This window comes from Alternaria conjuncta, assembly GCF_024043145.1.
Source record: "Alternaria conjuncta strain BMP 0040 chromosome Unknown scaffold_8, whole genome shotgun sequence".
NCBI lineage: Eukaryota > Fungi > Ascomycota > Dothideomycetes > Pleosporales > Pleosporaceae > Alternaria > Alternaria conjuncta.
Genome location: NW_026250097.1, coordinates 1,672,020 through 1,691,355, shown reverse-complemented (window position 1 = coordinate 1,691,355; position 19,336 = coordinate 1,672,020). Strand labels below are relative to the sequence as shown.

The 19,336-nt window shown below is 53.6% G+C and overlaps 7 protein-coding genes across 7 annotated transcripts; 4 read left to right on the top strand and 3 right to left on the bottom strand.

The window, feature by feature from the left end:
- Window positions 1–54: 54 nt before the first annotated feature.
- J4E85_006375 (uncharacterized protein) lies at window positions 55–1,713 on the top strand (the record flags this gene model as incomplete). The annotated part of the gene is made up of 3 exons (XM_051470614.1): window positions 55–657; window positions 708–1,590; window positions 1,640–1,713. The coding sequence occupies 3 exons, from the start codon at window positions 55–57 to the stop codon at window positions 1,711–1,713; spliced, it is 1,560 nt and encodes a 519-aa protein (XP_051326102.1).
- A 711-nt stretch (window positions 1,714–2,424) lies between these two features.
- J4E85_006374 (uncharacterized protein) lies at window positions 2,425–3,450 on the top strand (the record flags this gene model as incomplete). Its single annotated transcript, XM_051470613.1, has 2 exons — window positions 2,425–2,715; window positions 2,767–3,450. The coding sequence occupies 2 exons, from the start codon at window positions 2,425–2,427 to the stop codon at window positions 3,448–3,450; spliced, it is 975 nt and encodes a 324-aa protein (XP_051326101.1).
- Window positions 3,451–4,331: 881 nt separating this feature from the next.
- J4E85_006373 (uncharacterized protein) lies at window positions 4,332–5,801 on the top strand (the record flags this gene model as incomplete). Its single annotated transcript, XM_051470612.1, has 1 exon — window positions 4,332–5,801. The coding sequence occupies one exon, from the start codon at window positions 4,332–4,334 to the stop codon at window positions 5,799–5,801; it is 1,470 nt and encodes a 489-aa protein (XP_051326100.1).
- Window positions 5,802–7,279: 1,478 nt separating this feature from the next.
- J4E85_006372 (uncharacterized protein) lies at window positions 7,280–8,762 on the bottom strand (the record flags this gene model as incomplete). Its single annotated transcript, XM_051470611.1, has 2 exons — window positions 7,280–8,617; window positions 8,706–8,762. The coding sequence occupies 2 exons, from the start codon at window positions 8,760–8,762 to the stop codon at window positions 7,280–7,282; spliced, it is 1,395 nt and encodes a 464-aa protein (XP_051326099.1).
- A 933-nt stretch (window positions 8,763–9,695) lies between these two features.
- J4E85_006371 (uncharacterized protein) lies at window positions 9,696–12,067 on the bottom strand (the record flags this gene model as incomplete). The annotated part of the gene is made up of 2 exons (XM_051470610.1): window positions 9,696–10,795; window positions 10,849–12,067. The coding sequence occupies 2 exons, from the start codon at window positions 12,065–12,067 to the stop codon at window positions 9,696–9,698; spliced, it is 2,319 nt and encodes a 772-aa protein (XP_051326098.1).
- A 2,484-nt stretch (window positions 12,068–14,551) lies between these two features.
- J4E85_006370 (uncharacterized protein) lies at window positions 14,552–17,545 on the bottom strand (the record flags this gene model as incomplete). The annotated part of the gene is made up of 1 exon (XM_051470609.1): window positions 14,552–17,545. The coding sequence occupies one exon, from the start codon at window positions 17,543–17,545 to the stop codon at window positions 14,552–14,554; it is 2,994 nt and encodes a 997-aa protein (XP_051326097.1).
- A 352-nt stretch (window positions 17,546–17,897) lies between these two features.
- Window positions 17,898–19,099, top strand: J4E85_006369 (uncharacterized protein; the record flags this gene model as incomplete). Its single annotated transcript, XM_051470608.1, has 5 exons — window positions 17,898–17,916; window positions 18,020–18,155; window positions 18,205–18,361; window positions 18,425–19,014; window positions 19,066–19,099. The coding sequence occupies 5 exons, from the start codon at window positions 17,898–17,900 to the stop codon at window positions 19,097–19,099; spliced, it is 936 nt and encodes a 311-aa protein (XP_051326096.1).
- Window positions 19,100–19,336: the final 237 nt, after the last annotated feature.

Below are 19,336 nucleotides of genomic sequence, written 5' to 3'. Positions count from 1 at the left end.
CTTTTCTTGCCTTCACCGCACCGCACCCCTGCACCCCTTCGAATCGCATTCATCATGAGGTTACGACAGCCACGGCCGCACACTTTGCTTCTCCTCCTACCCGCTTTACGAGTTCTCGCCACATCCATTGCCGCAGACACATCGGACGACAAGCCAGTCGCGCGGGCCGTTGTGCCAGCCTACACCCAAGCCACCTACTCGCCTGATGCCTCACTCGCCCCGACAGCGGTTCCAAAAGGAACGAAGGATGCGCCTGTCGATGGGCTAGACGGCAAGCCCCACGCCGGGCCATACGTGGACGACGACCCAAAATACAAAGGGAAGAAGGCCCCCAACGTTGTAGAAGATCTCGGGGCGGCCAAGAAGCCTGGCGCTTCTGCGGAGACTGTCCTTGTAGACGACGTCAAGGATGGCGACAAGAGCGTCATGCAGGACCCGGCACGGAAACCGGCCACTGGCAGCACAGGCACCGAGGGAGGAGTGTCGGCAAAGGACAAGGAGCGACTGGCACACGAGGAGAAAACGGGGGAGAAAATGGAACAGGTTCCCGAGTCGCCAAAGGAGGCTCCCGCCCATCCTGCCGACCAGAAGCAATTGAGCGGAGACGCTGTAGAGACTGCAAGCACCACTCGTGTGCTCGGTGCTGGCGGACTTGAGGTGGGTTGTTGCTCTTCCGTGCCGTTGATTCAGTATTAACCAGACTACAGAAACCCACCGACCTCCCCGACTCCCTCCACGACAACCCTCTTCCTGTTCCAGGCTCCGTCTCTACCAAAGATCCCCTAGACACTTCACCACCCAAAACACCCTCTTCGACACTCGACGATGTTGATGCCGGCGCCGTACAGCCTTTCCATTCCTTCATACTCGCTTTCACCATGATTATCGTTTCGGAGATTGGGGACAAAACATTCCTCGTTGCAGCGCTCATGGCCATGCGACACCCTCGACTCCTCGTCTTCTCTGCCGCTTACTCCGCTCTGGTCGTCATGACAATTCTTTCGGCTGTCATGGGCCACGCCGTCCCCGCGCTCCTTTCGGAACGCTTCACGCACTTCGCTGCGGCTGCTCTTTTCCTCGTTTTCGGTGTCAACCTCATAAGAGAGGGTCTCGCTATGAGCCCAGATGATGGCGTGGGCGAGGAAATGGCTGAAGTCGAGCAGGAGCTTGAAGAGAAGGAACAGCTTGCCCGACACCAAAACCGCCGGAAGTCCTCCATCTCTCCCTATGCCCTCGAGTCTGGTCGTGGTGTGCGACGCTCCCGATCCAACTCGCGACTACCTGCCCCCGCCCGCAGCCCTTCCAGTTCGCCCGATCGAATGCCCTCACCGCGCGGAGGCTCTATGAGCGGCACTTTGGGCGCCGTGAACAATCTCTTTTCCCTCCTCCTTAGCCCTGCGTGGGTACAGACCTTTGTTATGACTTTCCTCGGAGAGTGGGGTGATCGCAGTCAGATTGCGACTGTTGCTATGGCTGCTGGGTCTGACTACTGGTATGTCACTGCCGGCGCTGTAGTTGGCCACGGACTGTGTACTGCAGGTGCAGTCATCGGTGGCCGCGCCATTGCTGGAAAGATCAGCATGCGCAATGGTAAGCATGTCCAATTCCTCTTTCTTGACGTAATGCTAACTCGTGACAGTCACGCTTGGTGGCGCGATTGCTTTCCTCGTTTTCGGTATTATCTACACATTCGAAGCGTTCTACTCATCTTGAGCAAGATGCACACTTCCAGCATTGCACGGCGCGTATGGCGGGTCGGACATAGACCTCTGGGGTTGCGGTCAAACTATCTCTATCTTTTGTTGACTCACCTATGTAATATTAATTGTACCTAAAATCAGCATGGCACGACTGGGAACGGTCAAGGCGTTCTCTCACAGAGGGCGAGGTACAATAGATCTCTCACAGTTGACATTTGATAGTAGTTTCATGTGCGACCTGACAGTTAGAAACGGCGTTTGAGTTCCTCTTGCTTGAAACATGCTCAATTTGTTTCATGCCCAGACTATCTGACAGCACACAAGCTTTTATTTACAACACGGGCTCTGGGGCTGCCGAGCGTGGTGCTGCTAGCCTTCGGCGTTGGGGTGGTGGAGGTTGACGGAAGTGATCCCTGCACTCGCCGCGGAAGAGAGCCGTTGGCCCTTGCAGCTCTCAAGCTTCAATGGCTGCGCCTTGACGGACAATACCGCTGCTATTGTCACCTTTCACTATTCACCCGACCACACGCAAATTCTCACGCCACTCGAAAACTTCTCACCGTGCTCTGCAACTGTCGTCTAACATATCCATCAGCGACGACGGGGACGCCATACCGGATCGGAACATATCCTTTGCGCGCCATCTGTACCACCACTATCGCGCATCGAAACACAACCTCTAGTGCTACAACCCTCGGTGATGGTATCGACCGCCAGCAGCGCGATGGCGCCGCAGCGTGAGCCCCCCAGACCGCCACCGCCGGCCGTCATCGAAGCCGAGATGCAGTGGATTTTCACCGAAGAAGAACTGCTACTGGCGCCGTCGATATGCGATGGAATGCCCGCTGAGGAGGAGCGCACACTACGGCGGAAGGGCGTCGGGTTTATATTGCAGGTGGGCATGATGCTCAAATTACCACAGACTACGCTTAGTACAGCGGCCGTCTTCTTCAATCGCTACCTGATGCGAATGAGTTTGAAGCCGCGGCCGGGGTATAAGCCACTACACCACTATGTGAGTCCCCCTTCCTGATAGATGCGATATGGACGCGTCTGACTTTACCAGCAAATCGCCGCAACCGCGTTATTCCTCGCGACCAAAGTCGAAGAAAACTGTCGCAAAATGAAAGAACTCGTTGTTTCATGCGTCCGGGTCGCGCTCAAGGATCCCAACAAGCTCGTCGACGAGCAGACAAAAGACTTTTGGAAGTGGCGCGATACGATCCTGTACAGCGAAGACGTCCTACTCGAGGCCTTGTGCTTCGACCTTAACGTGGAATCACCATACAAGACCATGTACGACATGATGAAGTACTACGGAGTCGAGCATAACAAGAAGCTGCGCAATTCAGCCTGGGCCTTTCTCTCCGACTCGACGTCCACACAGATGTGCCTGTTGTTCACATCGCGAGCGATCGCCGCAGCATCGCTGTACGCCGGCGCGCGTATGGCGGAGGTAGAGCTAGGAGACGATGATGGAAAACCATGGTGGGAGATACAACATGTCCAGTTGCGCGACATTCGGAGAGCCTGCAACCTCATGGCGGATCTGTACGAGAAGTCGCCAGACAAAGATGGAGAACCGTCCATGTATGCAGGGCTCCGGACACCAGAGGACGGCATCGACTTCGGGGACACGCCCGACGGTATGGAAGGCGTACAGGCGACAAGCCAAAGCCAACCTGCCAACGGCACGGGCGATGGCAACGCGACGGAGAGGGGCAGTGAAGAGGGTGAATTGGATGGGTAGAAGACACTCCAAGGACGGAAGATCATCAGCCTGGCCAAGCGCGCCGGCCTCAGGATCCATTATCGGAAACCACCAGCGCCAGGCCCAGAAGCTCAACACTCTCGTCGTGATTCGATGATCGACGACGAGACTGCTGGCTCCTTGGCGAATGGATTGCCATGGACACGAACCACGCTTTGGGACGAAGAAGAAGGATATGGCTTACAGTATCGTCTGTTTAGGGAATTGAGGTATTAGGCGTTTGGTTGGTACAAGGCGACATGGGAAGATACCACTAACCCGCATAACACATTATTACTACCTAGGTATGCGCATAGTACTTGAATACTATTGATGATTAGACAATAACGCGACGTGTCTTCTCAATTATGGATCAAAGATTGAAGACTCTGTGTAGACGCTGTGACATGTGATTGATCATTTGCACCTGGGCACTACCGCCAGCGATGGAGTCCGGGTGGGTGGGGGAGAACGAGGAGGGGGCGGTGAAGGTCTCATCTCCAATACATGCAATAGACATTTTATCGTACCAAAGACATGAAGAAAGATTGATCTTCTGGAAGGACAGCTAGCGTCAATCGCTGCGACTTGCGGGTCTTCGTAGATTCCCCCACGTGGGCGTATAGACCGTATATCGTGCATGAGATCATGACTCGTGCCGAGGCATCGTTATATGCCGCGTTGGTCTAGTAGCGCGACGTCAAGACTGCCTCTTTGCCACTAAAGTGACTTCCTTCTCTCCTTTAACCTTGAGTATAGCCTGTGAAGCCTCGAAAATCCAATTTTCCCACCTCCAAACGAGTAAAAGTGCGATTTCCGATCACGTTCACAGTCATCGAGACCAAAGACCTGAGTCAACGCCTCCGCGGAACACCACCAACATGGACGCTTCACCTTCAGCGTTGCTCAAGCTTCTGCTTCCCAAAACACCGTTACTATTGAAAACAGCACTATGGCACTCTCTATCCATGTCGCCGACGAGCTCAAAATGGGATCTGAAGACGGAAATCACAGTCAACATGCTCCGCGACATGATGGGCCCCAATTCAACACCAACGCCCATCTCAAAGATGCAGCGTCTAACCTGCAAAGACCCGGGCGTCAAAGGCAAAATCTGGGTTAGCAAAGTCAAACTAGATGTACCACAAGAAGACGACATCCGACAAATAATGTTCAAAGCCATCGACGATATGAGCACCGGAGGAGAGCAATGGACGAAGCCTGAGCAGCGCCCTCTAGAAGCAGAATGGGACGGGTACCGAGCCAACGCAAAAGACGACGAACCCGAACCCGCCGACATGAGCGAAAAAGACAAATACGAGAACCTCATGAAAGAAACGATGAGCAAAGTCACACTCCTTTATTTCCACGGCGGCGCAATGTACCTTCTCGATCCCGCGACATCACGGCCCCTAACGGGTCGCCTCGCGAAAGAAACAGGCGGTCGCGTCTTCTCAGTACGATACCGACTCTCCCCGCAAGGCCCCTTCCCGTCCGCCTTGCTAGACTGCTTCACAGCGTACCTTTCCCTCCTTCACCCGCCACCCGGCTCCTTCCACGCCCCCGTCCCCGCCAGCGAAATCGTCTTCGGAGGCGACTCAGCCGGCGGAACATGCTGCACCGCGCTCCTCCAACTCCTCCTTCAAATCCACCGCAGCACGCCCGCTGGCCAAACCCCTCGCGTCAATTTCCACGGTAAGCAAGTAGACATCCCACTCCCGGCTGGCGTTGCCCTCGCGTCTCCTTGGCTCGATATCACGCGTAGTCTACCTTCTATCGAGGGCGCAGTAACATACGACTACCTCCCCCCACCCAGCTCAACCGACGCCCGAGAATTCCCAAAAGACGAGGGTGTGTGGCCGGCGGATCCCCCGCGCGCAGACTTCTACGCTGAAGCAAGTGCACTCATGCATCCCCTCGTCTCCCCACTCATCGCAAAAGACTGGAGCAAAAGCCCCCCGCTATTCTTCTCCGTCGGCGAAGAAATGCTCAGAGATGAAGATGCCGTTATGGCGCAACAGTGCGTCTCTCAGGGTGTTCCGGTCGTATGGCGCGACTTTGAAGCTATGCCACATTGTTTCGCCATGTTACTCGAGAGCGTTCCGAGTAGTGCTGTGCATTTTGCCGAGTACGCTACGTTCTGTAAGGAGGTTGTTGAAGGGAAGAAGATGGCGTGTAATGCCGTGTTTATCAAGGCGAAGACGGTTGAGAGGAGTGAGATGGATGTTAAAGCGGGTTTGACGCAGATTCGGTTTGAGGAGGTGGAGGGGTATATGCAGAAGGGGAAGGAGAGGATTGAGAGGAAGTTTGCGAGGGGGCAGGATCCGGCGAGTGAGAGGCCGATGCTTTAGGCTAATATTTAGGACTGGCGGGTAGTTAGTTTTGAGCCTGGGTGGATGGAAGGGTTTTGTATAGAGCGTTTCTTTTGGTAATATATGAGATTCTCTAGCCGGACTCCTACATCGAATCCAACTACTACACTGCATTGCCTGCTGCCAGGACGTAGCTCCCAACCATCAAGTTTGGTTCGGGTATCCAAACCGGGGTTCCTCAGCACACACCCCCTGTTCTCCAACCACACAGAACGCGTCTATCATAGAACGCAACCAATAGAACAAACATTGATACAACTTCTTGTCGCAAATAATAGTAAGATCCAGGAAGCTAACTCACTTAACCAAAGTTACCTATGTAAGTGGCACGATACTCCATCAGGTTCATGAACATTAAAATTTGGTCTTGAGTTGCTGAAGAGTTATATAAACCCACGCATGCTTCTCTCTTCCTTCCACACCAAACATTCCAAACTCGACTAATTTGACCGACTTTCAATTTTCCCAAAGAAACTTCAACAAACCCTCACCATCCCACCAACTTACCAACTACACAAACAACCACCAAGATGAAGCTCACAATCTCCACCCTCCTCCTCAACCTCCTTGCCGTTTCCGCCCGCCCAACCGCCTTACAAGCCGAAAAGCACAGCAGCATATCCGGTACTCCGTGTTCGCTTGTAAACTGCAAATCCGCTTGTTTGTCTAGTCTAGAGATGTGTGATGCATTATGCCAGGGGGACAAAGATGTAAGTTCAACTACCATTTAAGCTTCTCCACCAGGAAACAAAATAGAAGAATTATAATACTAACATGCCAAAAGCTCCCCCTCTGCGCCATCGGCACCAGTCCCCCACCTACCAATCGCACCCCCATCCTCCCTGGTCTCCCTCAAAACCACACCAACCCAAACCAACGCAAGGACGTAGCTCGAGTACTACCGCCACCCAGACTTTCCATGCCAACACCCTACTGCTCCCTGTTCCAATGCGACAACATCTGCGACCCGTTATGGAGAAACTTTCCAGAAGAGGGAGGAGCTGAAATGCCTAATCTGTGTGCGAGGTGGTGTAATAATAACCAATATGTAAGTTTTGTTATTTTTCTTCTTTGCTTTCCGTCTTGTTTGTGGTTCTAAAGGGGAGTTTCTTTCTGCGATGAGGGAGGGAAGACTAACGGGTTATGATTATAGATTCCAATGTGTCCTGAGGGAATTGTACCGGTGTATAAGGAGATTTGAGAGAGGCTGTGTGTGTCATGAGGGGGGCCAAGGGCATTGATGCAGAATGATGGGTAATAGTGGGAGGTACTCAGGGGACAGAGATAGCATGAATACAGAGGAATGGACATATCACCTACAACACAACCCCTACCACAGCACGCACACTCCCTTACCGCACCTTCTTCACACCCTTCGCCTCACAAGCCCTACATCTCCTCACCCTCCTAATCCCCCTCCCACCACCGCTACCATTACCATTACCCCCCACCGGCAACTAACCCCCATCCTTGTCCTTCCCACCAGCACTCCCCCTCCCACTCCTCCGTCTCGCCAACCCCCTCTCAACACTACTCTCCAAACTCGTCCCAATCCCCGAATCCGTAAACACGCCCTCCCTCTCCACCCCCCTCGGCACCGGCTCTTCCAAAATAAAATCATCATCCTCTTCATCATCAGCCTCCTGTTCCTCTCTCGTAGGAATATCTTCCAGCCTAGGCTCTCCCCGTTCTTCTTTCGGACTGGGCGAGCTATACGAGAGCGGTTGTTGAGAGGGTAGAGTGGGGAAAGTACGACTAGTGTCGCTGTACGGTGTGCCTGGTTCTGTGTTGTCTCCGTTTTCGAGTTTGGGGAAGGGTTCGCCTTCTTCTTTCTTGATTTTCCGATGTTGCGCGTCATCGTGCGCTGCGGGATTGGAACTGGGACTGCTGAAGAGCAGGGTAAAAATACCCCATGTGAAGAGCAAGACAGCCATTTCCATGCCCCAGAATGTGAGGATGCCGACTATGGCGCTGGTGAGCCAGTATCGGTACATCAACCAGCGGAATCCTTCTAACCTGGCGCTGATGCGTACGCTGGCGCGGTAGACTTCGAGGGGGAGTTTCGATCGTATTTCTAAGCGGAGCGAAGATGGTATGTTGCGGTATCCCGGTTCGAACATGACTGATTCCATCATGCTGATCTCGATGTGTTCGGACTCCGTGTGCCAGCCGATAAGATACAGTGGCAGCCGCATGAGCCTGTAGATGATCTCGAGTATCCGGCTTCGATATGTCAAGAGAACTGGTCTCCGACTTCTGGCTAGTACGGTAGGTGTTTCACTTGTGGCACCTTCTGTGACGACCTTCTCCGCCGTGGCACCGGGTGTACCGCCTTGACTGTGGTCTTCGACACTCCATTCCTCATCCCATCCGAGTAGATGCTTGACACCCTGACCGATCGTTGTAGGACCCCGGAACTCCAACCCCACCATCCAGTTCCCCGCTTTCAGGTTTGTATCGCTACGCGGTACTTCCATCTCGACGACGACATCATACTTCTGGCGGTCCACCAGGCCGGGTATGTTGGCGAGGCCATACGGCCATTTAGCAGGCTTTCCAGTCGGTACGCCATTTGTCTGCGCGTTCGCATAGGGTATTATCGGACCGTGGTCGAATTGCAGGTATACGGGTACGGAGATGCCACGCACGGGTATGTAGTTGTAGTAGAAGGACGAGTATGCGACGACTGCGAATGCGAAGAGGATGGTCGAGGTGATGAAGAGGAGGACCGTGCGGAGGTAGGTTCGCAGTAGGGCTGGCGACGTCGCTATGCGGAGGGGTAGGAGTAAGGCGTCCTAGGTACTGGTGAGCATGCGTGTGGGATGTGTGCAGGACTCGCTGTAGCAGAACGCGATGGCGCGCGTCGTGGGGTGGGCGTCTTACTGTTGCGATCTGAAGAAGTGACCTATCCTCGCGAAAGTCATCTTTGAGTTTCTCCATCGCAGTTTTGTGGACACGGCTGGCTACATGGCTTGGTGTTGGCATGTCGAGCGCGTCGATCTTCACATGCAGGAGGAGCTGGGCCGGGGTGTGACGTAGGGTGCGCACAGACGACGCACCACGCTAAGCATCCCGGCCAGCATCCTGACATCCCGCCATGATTGCGCCATCATATGCAGGAACAGAAGGATGAACCTGTAACGGAGCCGGGAGTCGCCTGAAGATCTAGAGGCACATCAAATACTGTTGCAGATCACATGTTATTTCACGATGAAGTTGATGAACACATTTAGATTAAGCAAAAAACTACCCTTGCCATGCCGATAATCCTACACGATACATCCGTCCGATTCAAATCCAAATACATAAGAGACCCGAATGCGATGTGACTGTGAGCCATCTATCGACCTCAACGCCATTAGGTCAACAGTCTGCCAAACCGTGAACCCAAACGCCAGAGGAAGCAGAACCCATACAGATCGTACTCGCAAACACGTGGTATCATCCCAGAAAACCTTTAGCTCATTTGAAGAAAGCAACAAGACGAACAGCGAAGATCAACGTAGAAACACAGTGTACTTAACCAAAACGCTCCGACCAAACAAAGAAAATTCGTGAAGACGCAAATAGGGCTGCACTAGCCGGACGATGCCGTCGCGTTGCCGCATGGAAAGTTCCGCTCTATTGCCAGGCACCTCGCTCAACTTTTATCCGGGACCGTCTAACAAAGATCCAAGGACTTTTGAGAAATATGCAAGTGCATGTAACGTGCGTAATAACAACATAGCCGCTGAAACAGCTAGAAGACAAAAGGTCGTGGGTATCGTAAAGTCGTCGGCACATCCCCGTGGAAGACTACTGATGCTTCCATCCAGACACTCGTCGTTCCATCTTCCGATCTTCCGCACGTCGGGTTGTGGAGTGGTGACACACTCAAGAGAATTTACCCATCTTAGGAGGTCCATGGGGTTTGGTGGGAGAGCCCATGACCGACTTTTGTAACCGTGATGTAGCCTTGGTGACACCGGAGAGGGGTGAGCTACGGTTCATAGTCGTGCCGTTCTTCAAAGGCGACTTGGCTACTCTGTTTGATCGAGTACGCTTCCGTAGAGGAGTTATCAGAGCCTCAGCGGACTTGCCAGATCGAACCGGGCGGGAAACGGAGGCGCGCGCTGCAGGATCCGATGGCAGAGAAGCAACATCGCGGTAACGGTTCTGGTTGCTGCGGAAAGCGGTAACGACGCCACGGTCGAAGTGCTGAAGCATAAGGTCTGATGTAGCCCGTGCGCGTGCGTTGGGCGTGACAGAGGAAGGTGCCGCTGGGGTGGAGCCAGGATGTGGCATGCTAGAGCTTGCCGGTGTAGCCGGCACATCAGTAAAGTCGAACTCATCGTCGAACTCATCTCCATCGGTATCGTCGGTGTCAATCTCCAAAAAGTCGGCGAGGTTGAGGTCCTCATCGTATTCATCACTCGAAGAACCCTCCTCATCTTCGTCAACGAGGCCCATGTTACCGTTGGAAGAAATGCTTACGAAGGGATAGAATGCCTCCGGGGGACCAATGCTTTCGTTTCCAAAAGCAAAGTCGTTGCCCGAAGCAGACCCAAATATGCCAGTAAGCATGATATCAGTGTTGAGGTTGTTGTTGAAGACTTCATTGCTGTTCTCGCTGTCGGAGGCGTTGAGTTGAGCAATGGAGTTCCGAGGACTGTTGTTGACAGTACCGCTCGTACTACTCTGGTAATCGGTCATAGGAATCCACGGAATCAGTACCGTGCGTGGACGGTAGAATGCAACAGCCTTGGTCGACCTGTTAGTGACAGCAATGGCTTGGTCAGACTCGTCGTGGATGAAGACGCCGCGAGTCGGCGGAATTTGGCGGCCAATCGGACGAGAGCTTCGTTGAAACGGCTTGGGTGTTGCAGCGCGTGAGCCAGGTGCTGAGACCGGTCGCTGTAGAACAGAGTGCTTAGGAGTGCGCGGTAGTATGTCGGTACCAAAGTCTTCCTCGTCAGTGGTGTCACCAATGTCAGCTGATGAGAAACGTTAGTCATTGAGTAAAAGCAATTATAGGGCACTACCATACACTCATAGCCACTGGATTCGCCAGATGACTCGCCATCGGATTCTTCCGAGTTATCGACTTGAGTGATGCGCGACTCGCCCTGCTCAAAGTCCCAGAACGAGGCGTCGGACTGCGGAGAAGCCATGTCTCCGTTGTCATCATCGTAGTCCATCTCAAGAAGTTGATGCAAACTGGGAGGGATCTTGTCTTGGTCCATGAAGAGATCAGGAAAGACACTGCTGTCGAGCTCTGAAGATTCCGAACTGGAACTATCTGATACTTGAACGTCATCGTCAAAGCGGACGCGCTTGGCTGAGCCGTCTGAAAACTTTCTCTTGGCCATAGGAACAGGTGATGCAGGGAGAGCATCTGGCTCGAAGAAGGGAGTGAACCCATAGTCGGGAAGACTTGCCATGAACGTATCGTCTAATGGGACAGTGACATCGAAGATGTTGTCGCTCAAACAACTCTCAAGACTGAGTCGTCGAGCATCACGATACTCATTGAGAAGGGTAGTAGCTTGTTGCTCTTCTTGGAGGATGTAGCTCTCTTCTTGTTGCTCCATCATCTCCATGTCGGACTCGTCATCGTCAGGGACGAGATTGACGCCGCTGTAGTCTTCATCGTCGCTCTCAATAGCGTTTTCATAGCTTACTTGGGGTTCGTCGTCCTCTTTGTAGGTTAACAGCGGTATGCTAGAGGCGGCGCTTAGTTTCCTAGCCAGCTTGCGGCGGGGAAACGACTCTTGGTCTGTGGAATCGTCACCAAATAGCACTGATGTGCTCGAGAGATTGCTAAAGGTGCGCTTCTTGTTACTCATTAGTAGCTGGTTTACCGGGTGCTTGTTGGGCATGAGCACTGTTTCGTTCTCATCGTCTTCGGCGTGAGACTCGTCGTCATCTGCAGGCTCGACGCGGATAGAAGGGCGCTTTCCCTTGCCCTTGCCTCCCCTACGATAGCTGTAGGGCATGGCCGGTACATCCGCATCCGTCTCGTCGTCAAGCTCGATGTCTTTGGCAGTGCTACTGTCCTCTTCGTCGTCTTCTTCCGCGGCACCTTCGGTAGCCGACTGGTCACCGCCGCGTCCTTGAGTACGGGGTGTGCTGCCTACGACTGTGTCTGGCGAGGCAGAGCGCTGGTCACTGCCGTTGGTGTTTGTAGTGGTCTCGTGTACGAGTTTGCGGTCTTGGTTGTTATGTCCACCGAGAGTAGGCGACCGAGCGTGCGTGTGGTGAGCCATGGTCGGTTATGTCTTTGAGGTTCGTCTTTGTAGTGATGGAGGCGTGGTGAAGGGTCGCGGGTGATAATTACAAGTCGGGGTGGTGCCGGAGTGAGTGGCCGGTCGGAATATGGAATCGTGAGGGGTGATAGCGTTCGTCGGCTGGATCTTTGGTGTACTGAGGGGAAGGGCTGGCGAACTATGCTGAGCCCTTGGTGTTTCGTCGATCTTCAAGCGTTGAGCAAGTAGTAATGACAATGATGGTGTTTTGCGGCGCAGGCCAGACGATTGCCAATTGGTTGAGACGAGATTGCGCAGGGGATACTGCACGCAGTCGTAGTATTGGTATCGTCGTAGAGGTTGAAATTCCGTGAGCTGTCGGGCTGATGCAGCCCATGGGCGGGCTGCACCAGGAGTTTAGAGCTCAGCGAGTGCCTGCGGCATTGTCTCGACGATGGTAGGGGTATGAATGTGGTTATTGTGTGTTTCTGGTATGTTTCTGTGTGACTTGAACGTCTTTGGGCTGGTGTGGAGAGAGAATGCGGGCGAGTGAGAGAATATGTTGATAAGTTTTAGTTCGGCACTAGCGTAGAATCGCAGTCCGAGCGTCTAGTTCCTTGCGCGCAGCGATGACTCCATATCCAGCACCAATGAACGGCCACGATGCGACATGCAAGTCAGCCAAAGACATGGTGCTCTATACACCTAGCGCAACGTATCTCGTAATTTCTTCTTCAATTGCCTCTCCAGCGCAGTCCTCCAACGCCTGTCGCGTGCCCCTCACCAGGAAATTTTGGTTTCTCGCCGAACTAACCCCACTGAAACTAACTTGGACGTGCGCAGTGCGTGCAGCGATGAGGCAACACGGGGCTAATACACGGTAACGGCTTCAGCCTATTGGTTGGCTGTAAGACGCAGGCCCCGGGTTTGCACACGCTGCGACGAACAGCACGACGCAGAGAGTAGATTACCGCTGCCCGTCTTCTCCTTGCATCGTCATCTTTAATATCCGCCCTAGCAAACCCATCAACGCGAAATTTGCGCCTACGCGACCCCGACCTCGCGATGCGATCGTGATCTGCCAAAACTGGAGTACGCTTGACGTCGCCCGGCATTGTGCCCCTCCAGATGCACCCATATCGATACGCACTGGGCTGGTATTGACGTTGGCGCCCGCTGGCAAAGAAGCGGTGAAGAGGTGCAAACGTAGCCGGCGCCTCAAACAGTAAAGGTACAGCAACTTGCGGGCCGCTCCTGCTTGTCACAATGCAGGTGTCTGTCCCTGAGACACTCGTCTGTCTATCGCACATGTGAATTAATTACCTCCAGGGCCTGCTCTGATCTTCCTCTTCCGTGCAATGACTATGGAGCCTTCTCCGCTGAACCGCTTTGTTTGTTTTGGACACCTTGCGTTAACTTTTGCGTCAACTTTTTTTTTGTGAGGCTGAGCTTTACCTTGCTCGGGGTGCATTGGTGGGCCGATCCACTGCGTTCCGGTTGGGTCGAGTTTCTTCGAGCCCGGAGCTAGGATTCAATACCCAGATCTTCGACAAGTCACATGTGCATATGCTCTTCATTGGCTATTAGGCGTCCGCACATGTACCTGAAGGGTAAGCATTTTGTTGGCAGGCATCCACGTATATCCGAATTTTGAAGGTGTCAAAACTGCGCCGTGTGGTTGCGGCCGACGATAATTACGACTATTACATAAGATGCCAAACTTCATGTACATACTTGGGTACGCCCAAGTTCTACTGTGAGCTTACGCCCGAATACAGAAGACATGTAGAGAAGAGACTTCCACCGCCTCCACACCTCCCGGCTGCCTCCCCCACCCACCCTAGACTTTCTTTCTCGAGCTTACTGCACGATCTTCAACATGTCATATGTGCATATACTTCTATTGGCTGTCGGGCGCTCCTCATTGGCCCGCGGACACCTACATACGGAGGACATACATGCAAAGCAGGTTTTTCATTGGTCTAACCACCCAAGTATACCCCAGACGCTAGCTATTGCAGCTGCACACCATCTAGTCGATTTCCGTAGGTGCAGAGAGGCCCGTTATCAAAAGACAACATTTCCTTTTGTTGGGTTGTTGACTGCAACGTTGTCGGTCAAACCAGCAGATGCCCAAAGGTCGGTCTGGCCGAGCCGCCGTTGACATGGCTCTGCTTGGTACAGGGTGGAGTACCGGTGGAGCCTAGAAGCGACGAACACACTCAGGGTTTGTGGTCGGAAAATCTGGATCACGCGCAACATATCTTCACTTTCTTCAACGGGGTAAATTGACAAGGGGTCCCCATACTTTTAGATGTCATCATCTTCCGGCCCATTCTTCTTCGAGGTAGCATTACGCAAATGTATGTATGTACAAGAGTCCGGTAGGCTATATGCAAGTGGCCGGAATAGCGGACTTCAAACGTTTAGCTGCTCTCTGTCCCTGGAAGGACAAGTGAGCCGGTTACGGTGCAGTTGCGATTGGTCAATGCGGCAGAAAGCAGCTCACGTGTTCTCTCCCTGTATCGGCTCGGCGCCTTCGACGTTGAAGATATCTTTAGGCGAGGCAGGAGCCTCAAGCTTGGCAAGCGGTGCGAGATTGCCTAGACCACGAATGATATCCTCGTGATCGAAGCCTAGATTGTAGAGCATCTGCGCAGCCCACTTGAGCGTATCGTGCAGTTCTGCACGCGTGGCCTTTGATAACCCCTTGCCACGTCCTTCCTCGAGCTCCACCTCGTTTTGGACCTTCCGAATGATGGCCCAGATCGTCTGTCGGTTAGGGTGGATTCGCCCCTGTAGGATGAGCGTGGCGCCACCATCCTGGACAATCTCAATGTCTTCTGGTCGATCTTCGTATTCTTTGCTCTTGGTGACGCGATATTGTGGCATGGTGGGTAATCCACCAGGCGCTCTGTAGGGCGAAAAAACCTCGCGTGACTGGTGACACCATATCTCGACGATCTCTTTGCCCTTGGCACTGCCGTATCCGTCGAGCACACCGCTTAGTACGCGGTTGAAGTCATCTGTGGAAAGATTGACCGCTTGACGGGATGAGAATGAAAGGAACCGGGCGCAGTAATCTTTCCACTCATCATCTACAGTTGAGAGTATGGACAGTGTGCAGTACAATTCCTCGCGGATGTTGCTAAGTATCATCTGCTCCCATGCAAATAGCAGTCCAGTGAAGCATTCCTGAGCGCGTATCTTGGCTTCCTGGGGACCATTTGAGGTTCGAAGAAGTTCTGCAGCAAAGCTTGAGATGATGATAGGTCGCGGCCTGAACGTAGATGCCTCTTCCACATACTTTTGCATGCCTCTGATGGTATCCCAGTTCTGAAGCTTGATCTGAGAACACAGCAAGGCTATCAAGATTTCAGCCGGCATACGCTGCTGCTGGTGCTTCTCGTTCCAAGTTCCAGCGCTTTTGATTACGTCCAAGACGAGTTCGTTCTCCCCAGCCATTGTGCCAAAGCGAACGACGGACGCGGACATGTCACGATGACTGTGCAACTCGCGACCGATAATGGGACCGTCCAGATCATCGGAAAACAGCAGCCAACGGCCCACATCGTACATCTTCGACTCGGTAACCAAATCCAGCAACCGCGCAAGGAGAGGTATAGGAATCTTGTTTTCGAAAGCTGGGAACTCAACCGGCGGAAGATGGCTTGTGAACGGCTCGTCTTGTCGTAGCTGCGGACTACTTCGAAGGATTTCGAAGAACTCCTGTACAGACTTTTGTTTGTTGTCATCGGTATGCTGTTGAAGCATGGACAATGTCGTCAATGCTCCCTGAATGTCACCGTTATTGATGAAAGCACGCATGGCCCGATGTAGCATGCTGAGTGGGATAGTAGTTGGCTCAAAAAAGTAGGGTACTTCGGTACTTGACGAAGCAGACGCGTTGGCAGCGCCTACCTCAGTGCCAAACCCTGGAGCCAGCTCAAAGATGCGCAAGAGTAACTCTGGTCGCTTCTCTGGTACGAAGCCGCCCGACTCGATAAGCCGGACCATGATAGAATCCCAAGCTGAGGAACCGAGACTTAGGTTGTTCCTGTCTAAGAAGTCCTTCAAGGTCTTGATAGAAGCGACTAGGCTCTCTGGTGTAGCACCACGAGCTCCAACTCCCAGTCGCATATGGTTGACAAGCCCATCGACAAAAGCCGTAACGACTTCGCTGCTTATAGTCCTTCGGGTTCGGGCGCGGTCTTCTGCACGTGGCAAAGCATTCCCGCTCATCGGAACCAAGTTCCACGGACTTGGTGGTGCTGGTGTTTTCCGTTGCTCTGCTTCCATGATCTCCCTCCAGCTGATAAGCGCCCAGCTGTGGTCTCCTTGCTTGGCTGCCATTTTCTCCAGGATATAAGCACCATCGAGTGTCCAACCCCCGTGTAAGCATGACCACAAACAAAGCTCTAGCCATAGCTCCGGAGCCACCTCTGTGACCTGAACCTTGTAGCGGGACCCAGGTATTTCATGACCGAGGAAGTAGTGGGCATTCGCGCGATCCTTGGCGGTCTTTACGGAAGCTTCGTGAGCATTCCAGGTGGCGTCAGACAGGGCTGTCAAGATCTTAGTCGAAAGCATGTGAAGGGTCGGAGGCTGTTGAAGTGCATGCTTATCGAGAGGATTTCGATATGTATAGACTGAGTCAGGCATGAAACCCAGATGGTGCAGGTAGGCAATCATCTCCAAGACACGGGGCATGACAGTCTCCTGCCCGCCACGGTCTTGCTCCGCAGCTGACAATATCATGTGCCCTAGGCTCCTCCACAACTGTCCAAGGGCTCGCTTAATAGGAACATGCGGATATCGGATCGACTCTGGAGCGGATGTTACAGCGTCTAGGGTACGCTGCAGCTTGCGATTCGGAAAGGTTCGTTGGAGGCGCATAGGACCTTCAGTCAGCTCTTTCAGAGGCCGGTGCTCTTCTCCTTGTAACACGGCGTTTGCATACTGCTCGAGATGCTCAGTGAGATCGTTCGAGCCTTTCCCGTCCTCCGTGAGCTTCCTGACCATCCAGATGACCGTTGGCCATTTCCCCGCCTCCAAACCAAGGTAGCTCAGAATGTCCACAGAGGCGTCCTGGGCCTTGTTGATGAAAAGAGCGAGGTCGAGTGACGTTATCGGCTTCTCTGGGTTCCCATCGGTCTCTTGCCGCAAGTAGTTCGGAAGGAATGGCTCAATGGCAGCGAGCCATGTGTTGACATCATCACGGACCTCTCGAGGTGGGTAGGGTATGCATGAGTGGATGCGTTCCTTGGGCTTGGGCGGATATACTGGGACAATCACATCTTCTCCATCTTGTGTCGAAAGCTGAGTTTGTGACTGGGCGTCTGCGGGGCGGCGTTTCCCAGATGTGAAGGTGCGCTTGGAGCGTCTACCGAGGGCGGGAACGAGGAAGGCGGCGACGGAACAGGGCGCAGCGATTCCACGAGGGTTCGGACGGAAAGCCTGTGAGAGGGCGCTGCGAAAACATGTATGCGCAGCGCTCATTGAGGGGTGGCGGGCGAGGGGTGAGGGTGAATGCTCGTGCCAGCGGCATGTCTTGACTTTTTCCGACTGGGATCATGACGAACTGCACTCTCCAGATCCGAGACGCGCTAAAGTGACGGACAGGGATCAGCGCCCGAGCTCCAGGCTGCCTGCCACTAGCGCCCCCCCAGTGACCTCACGCGTCGACCCGCGCAAACATTTCGCGACATTTCCAGCAGTTGAACCAAGACTGGACACATTGACCGTCGCAGCCTAAGACGTTCGTATACATAAGCGACGACTTCCGCGCGTGTTCGCAAATTATTGCAGCTCAACCTCTACCAACCACACAGCACACTGACATACCGCGACTATGGGTGTCTATCGTGTCGGTAAGTACTGAATGAACCCAAGTTCTACGCAGCCAACCGTCTACCTATCTCATGAAGGATATACTGTTTTACGCCAATCAGGACAATACTAACCATACATCAGAGGTCTCCCCTAACAACCGCGCCGGCTGTCAAGTCAAGGAATGCAAGGAAGCTGGCTCAAAGATCACAAAGGGCCAGTTCCGCTTTGCGGTTCAGGTCACCATCCATGAGCATGTCAGCTGGCAATACCGTCACTGGTAAGGATTTCTGTGGTCTGTCTGCCAGTATATCTACTGATCTGTCTAGGGGCTGCGTTACGCCCAAGCAGATCGAGAACCTGATCGAGGTGTCCGGAGGCGACACTGACATGGTCGACGGCTACGACGAGTTGCCTGCAGAGTTCCAGGAGTCGGTCAAGTTCGCGCTAGAGAACGGCCATATCCCAGATGCAGACTGCACGCATGTAAGTGTCTTCACACCATCTCTACGAAATACTCAGACTCAGCTTTACTAATATCATCGTTAGCCTGAGGATGTTGAATATAACCGACCAGGCGCTAAGAAGCCTCGAGCGAAGAAAGCCAAAAAGGCCGACGACGACGACGGCGATGACGCGGACGAGAAACCTAAGAAGAAGCCCGCAGCCAAGGGCAAGAAGAACGCCGTCAAAGACGAAGACGAGGAGGACGCGCCTGCGCCAGCCCCGAAGAAGCGCGGTCCCAAAGCCAAGAAGGTCAAGGATGAAGAGGAGGAGGATGCGCCAGCTCCCGCCCCAAAGAAGCGTGGTCGGCCAGCCAAGAAAGAGGTCGCTGAGGAAGAAGACGGCGGCGAGGAAGAGGCAGCTCCTCCGGCCAAGAAGGCTCGTGCCAGCGGCAGGACCAAGAACGCTCCCAAGTACAACGACAGCGAGGACGAGGCCCCTGCCCCCAAGAAGGCCCGCGGCAAGAAGGCTGCGCCCAAGCAAGAGCCGGTAGACGAAGACGAGGATATGGCTGAGGATGCCCCGGCTCCCAAGAAGGCCCGAGGCAAGAAGGCCGCAGCAGCCAAAGTGGAGCCCGAGGCCGACAGTGACGTCGAGGAGGAAGCTCCCGCGCCTAAGAAGGTTCCCCAGAAGAGGTACGTTTCATCGAACGAGACACGAGTATGTTCATGACTAATTGTATACAGGGGCCGCAAGAAGGCCGTCCCGGCCGACGAGTAAACTCGCCTCACACGAAAAGCAGCATGCGTTACCGAACAATCTAGTCAGTCCGTATCGAGGCGTTAGCGGGGTGTCACGGGGGAGTGTATTGTTGAAACAGTAGAGATACCCAGGAGAGCGTCGTGTTTATGAGGAAGGAAAAGTTTCAGCAGGCCGTTTCTTTGGGTCGGTATCACAACGGTTGTTCTTCCTTTCCTCACGTTGTCGGTGTCTGTTTCTTTGCTGTATTTCTATACT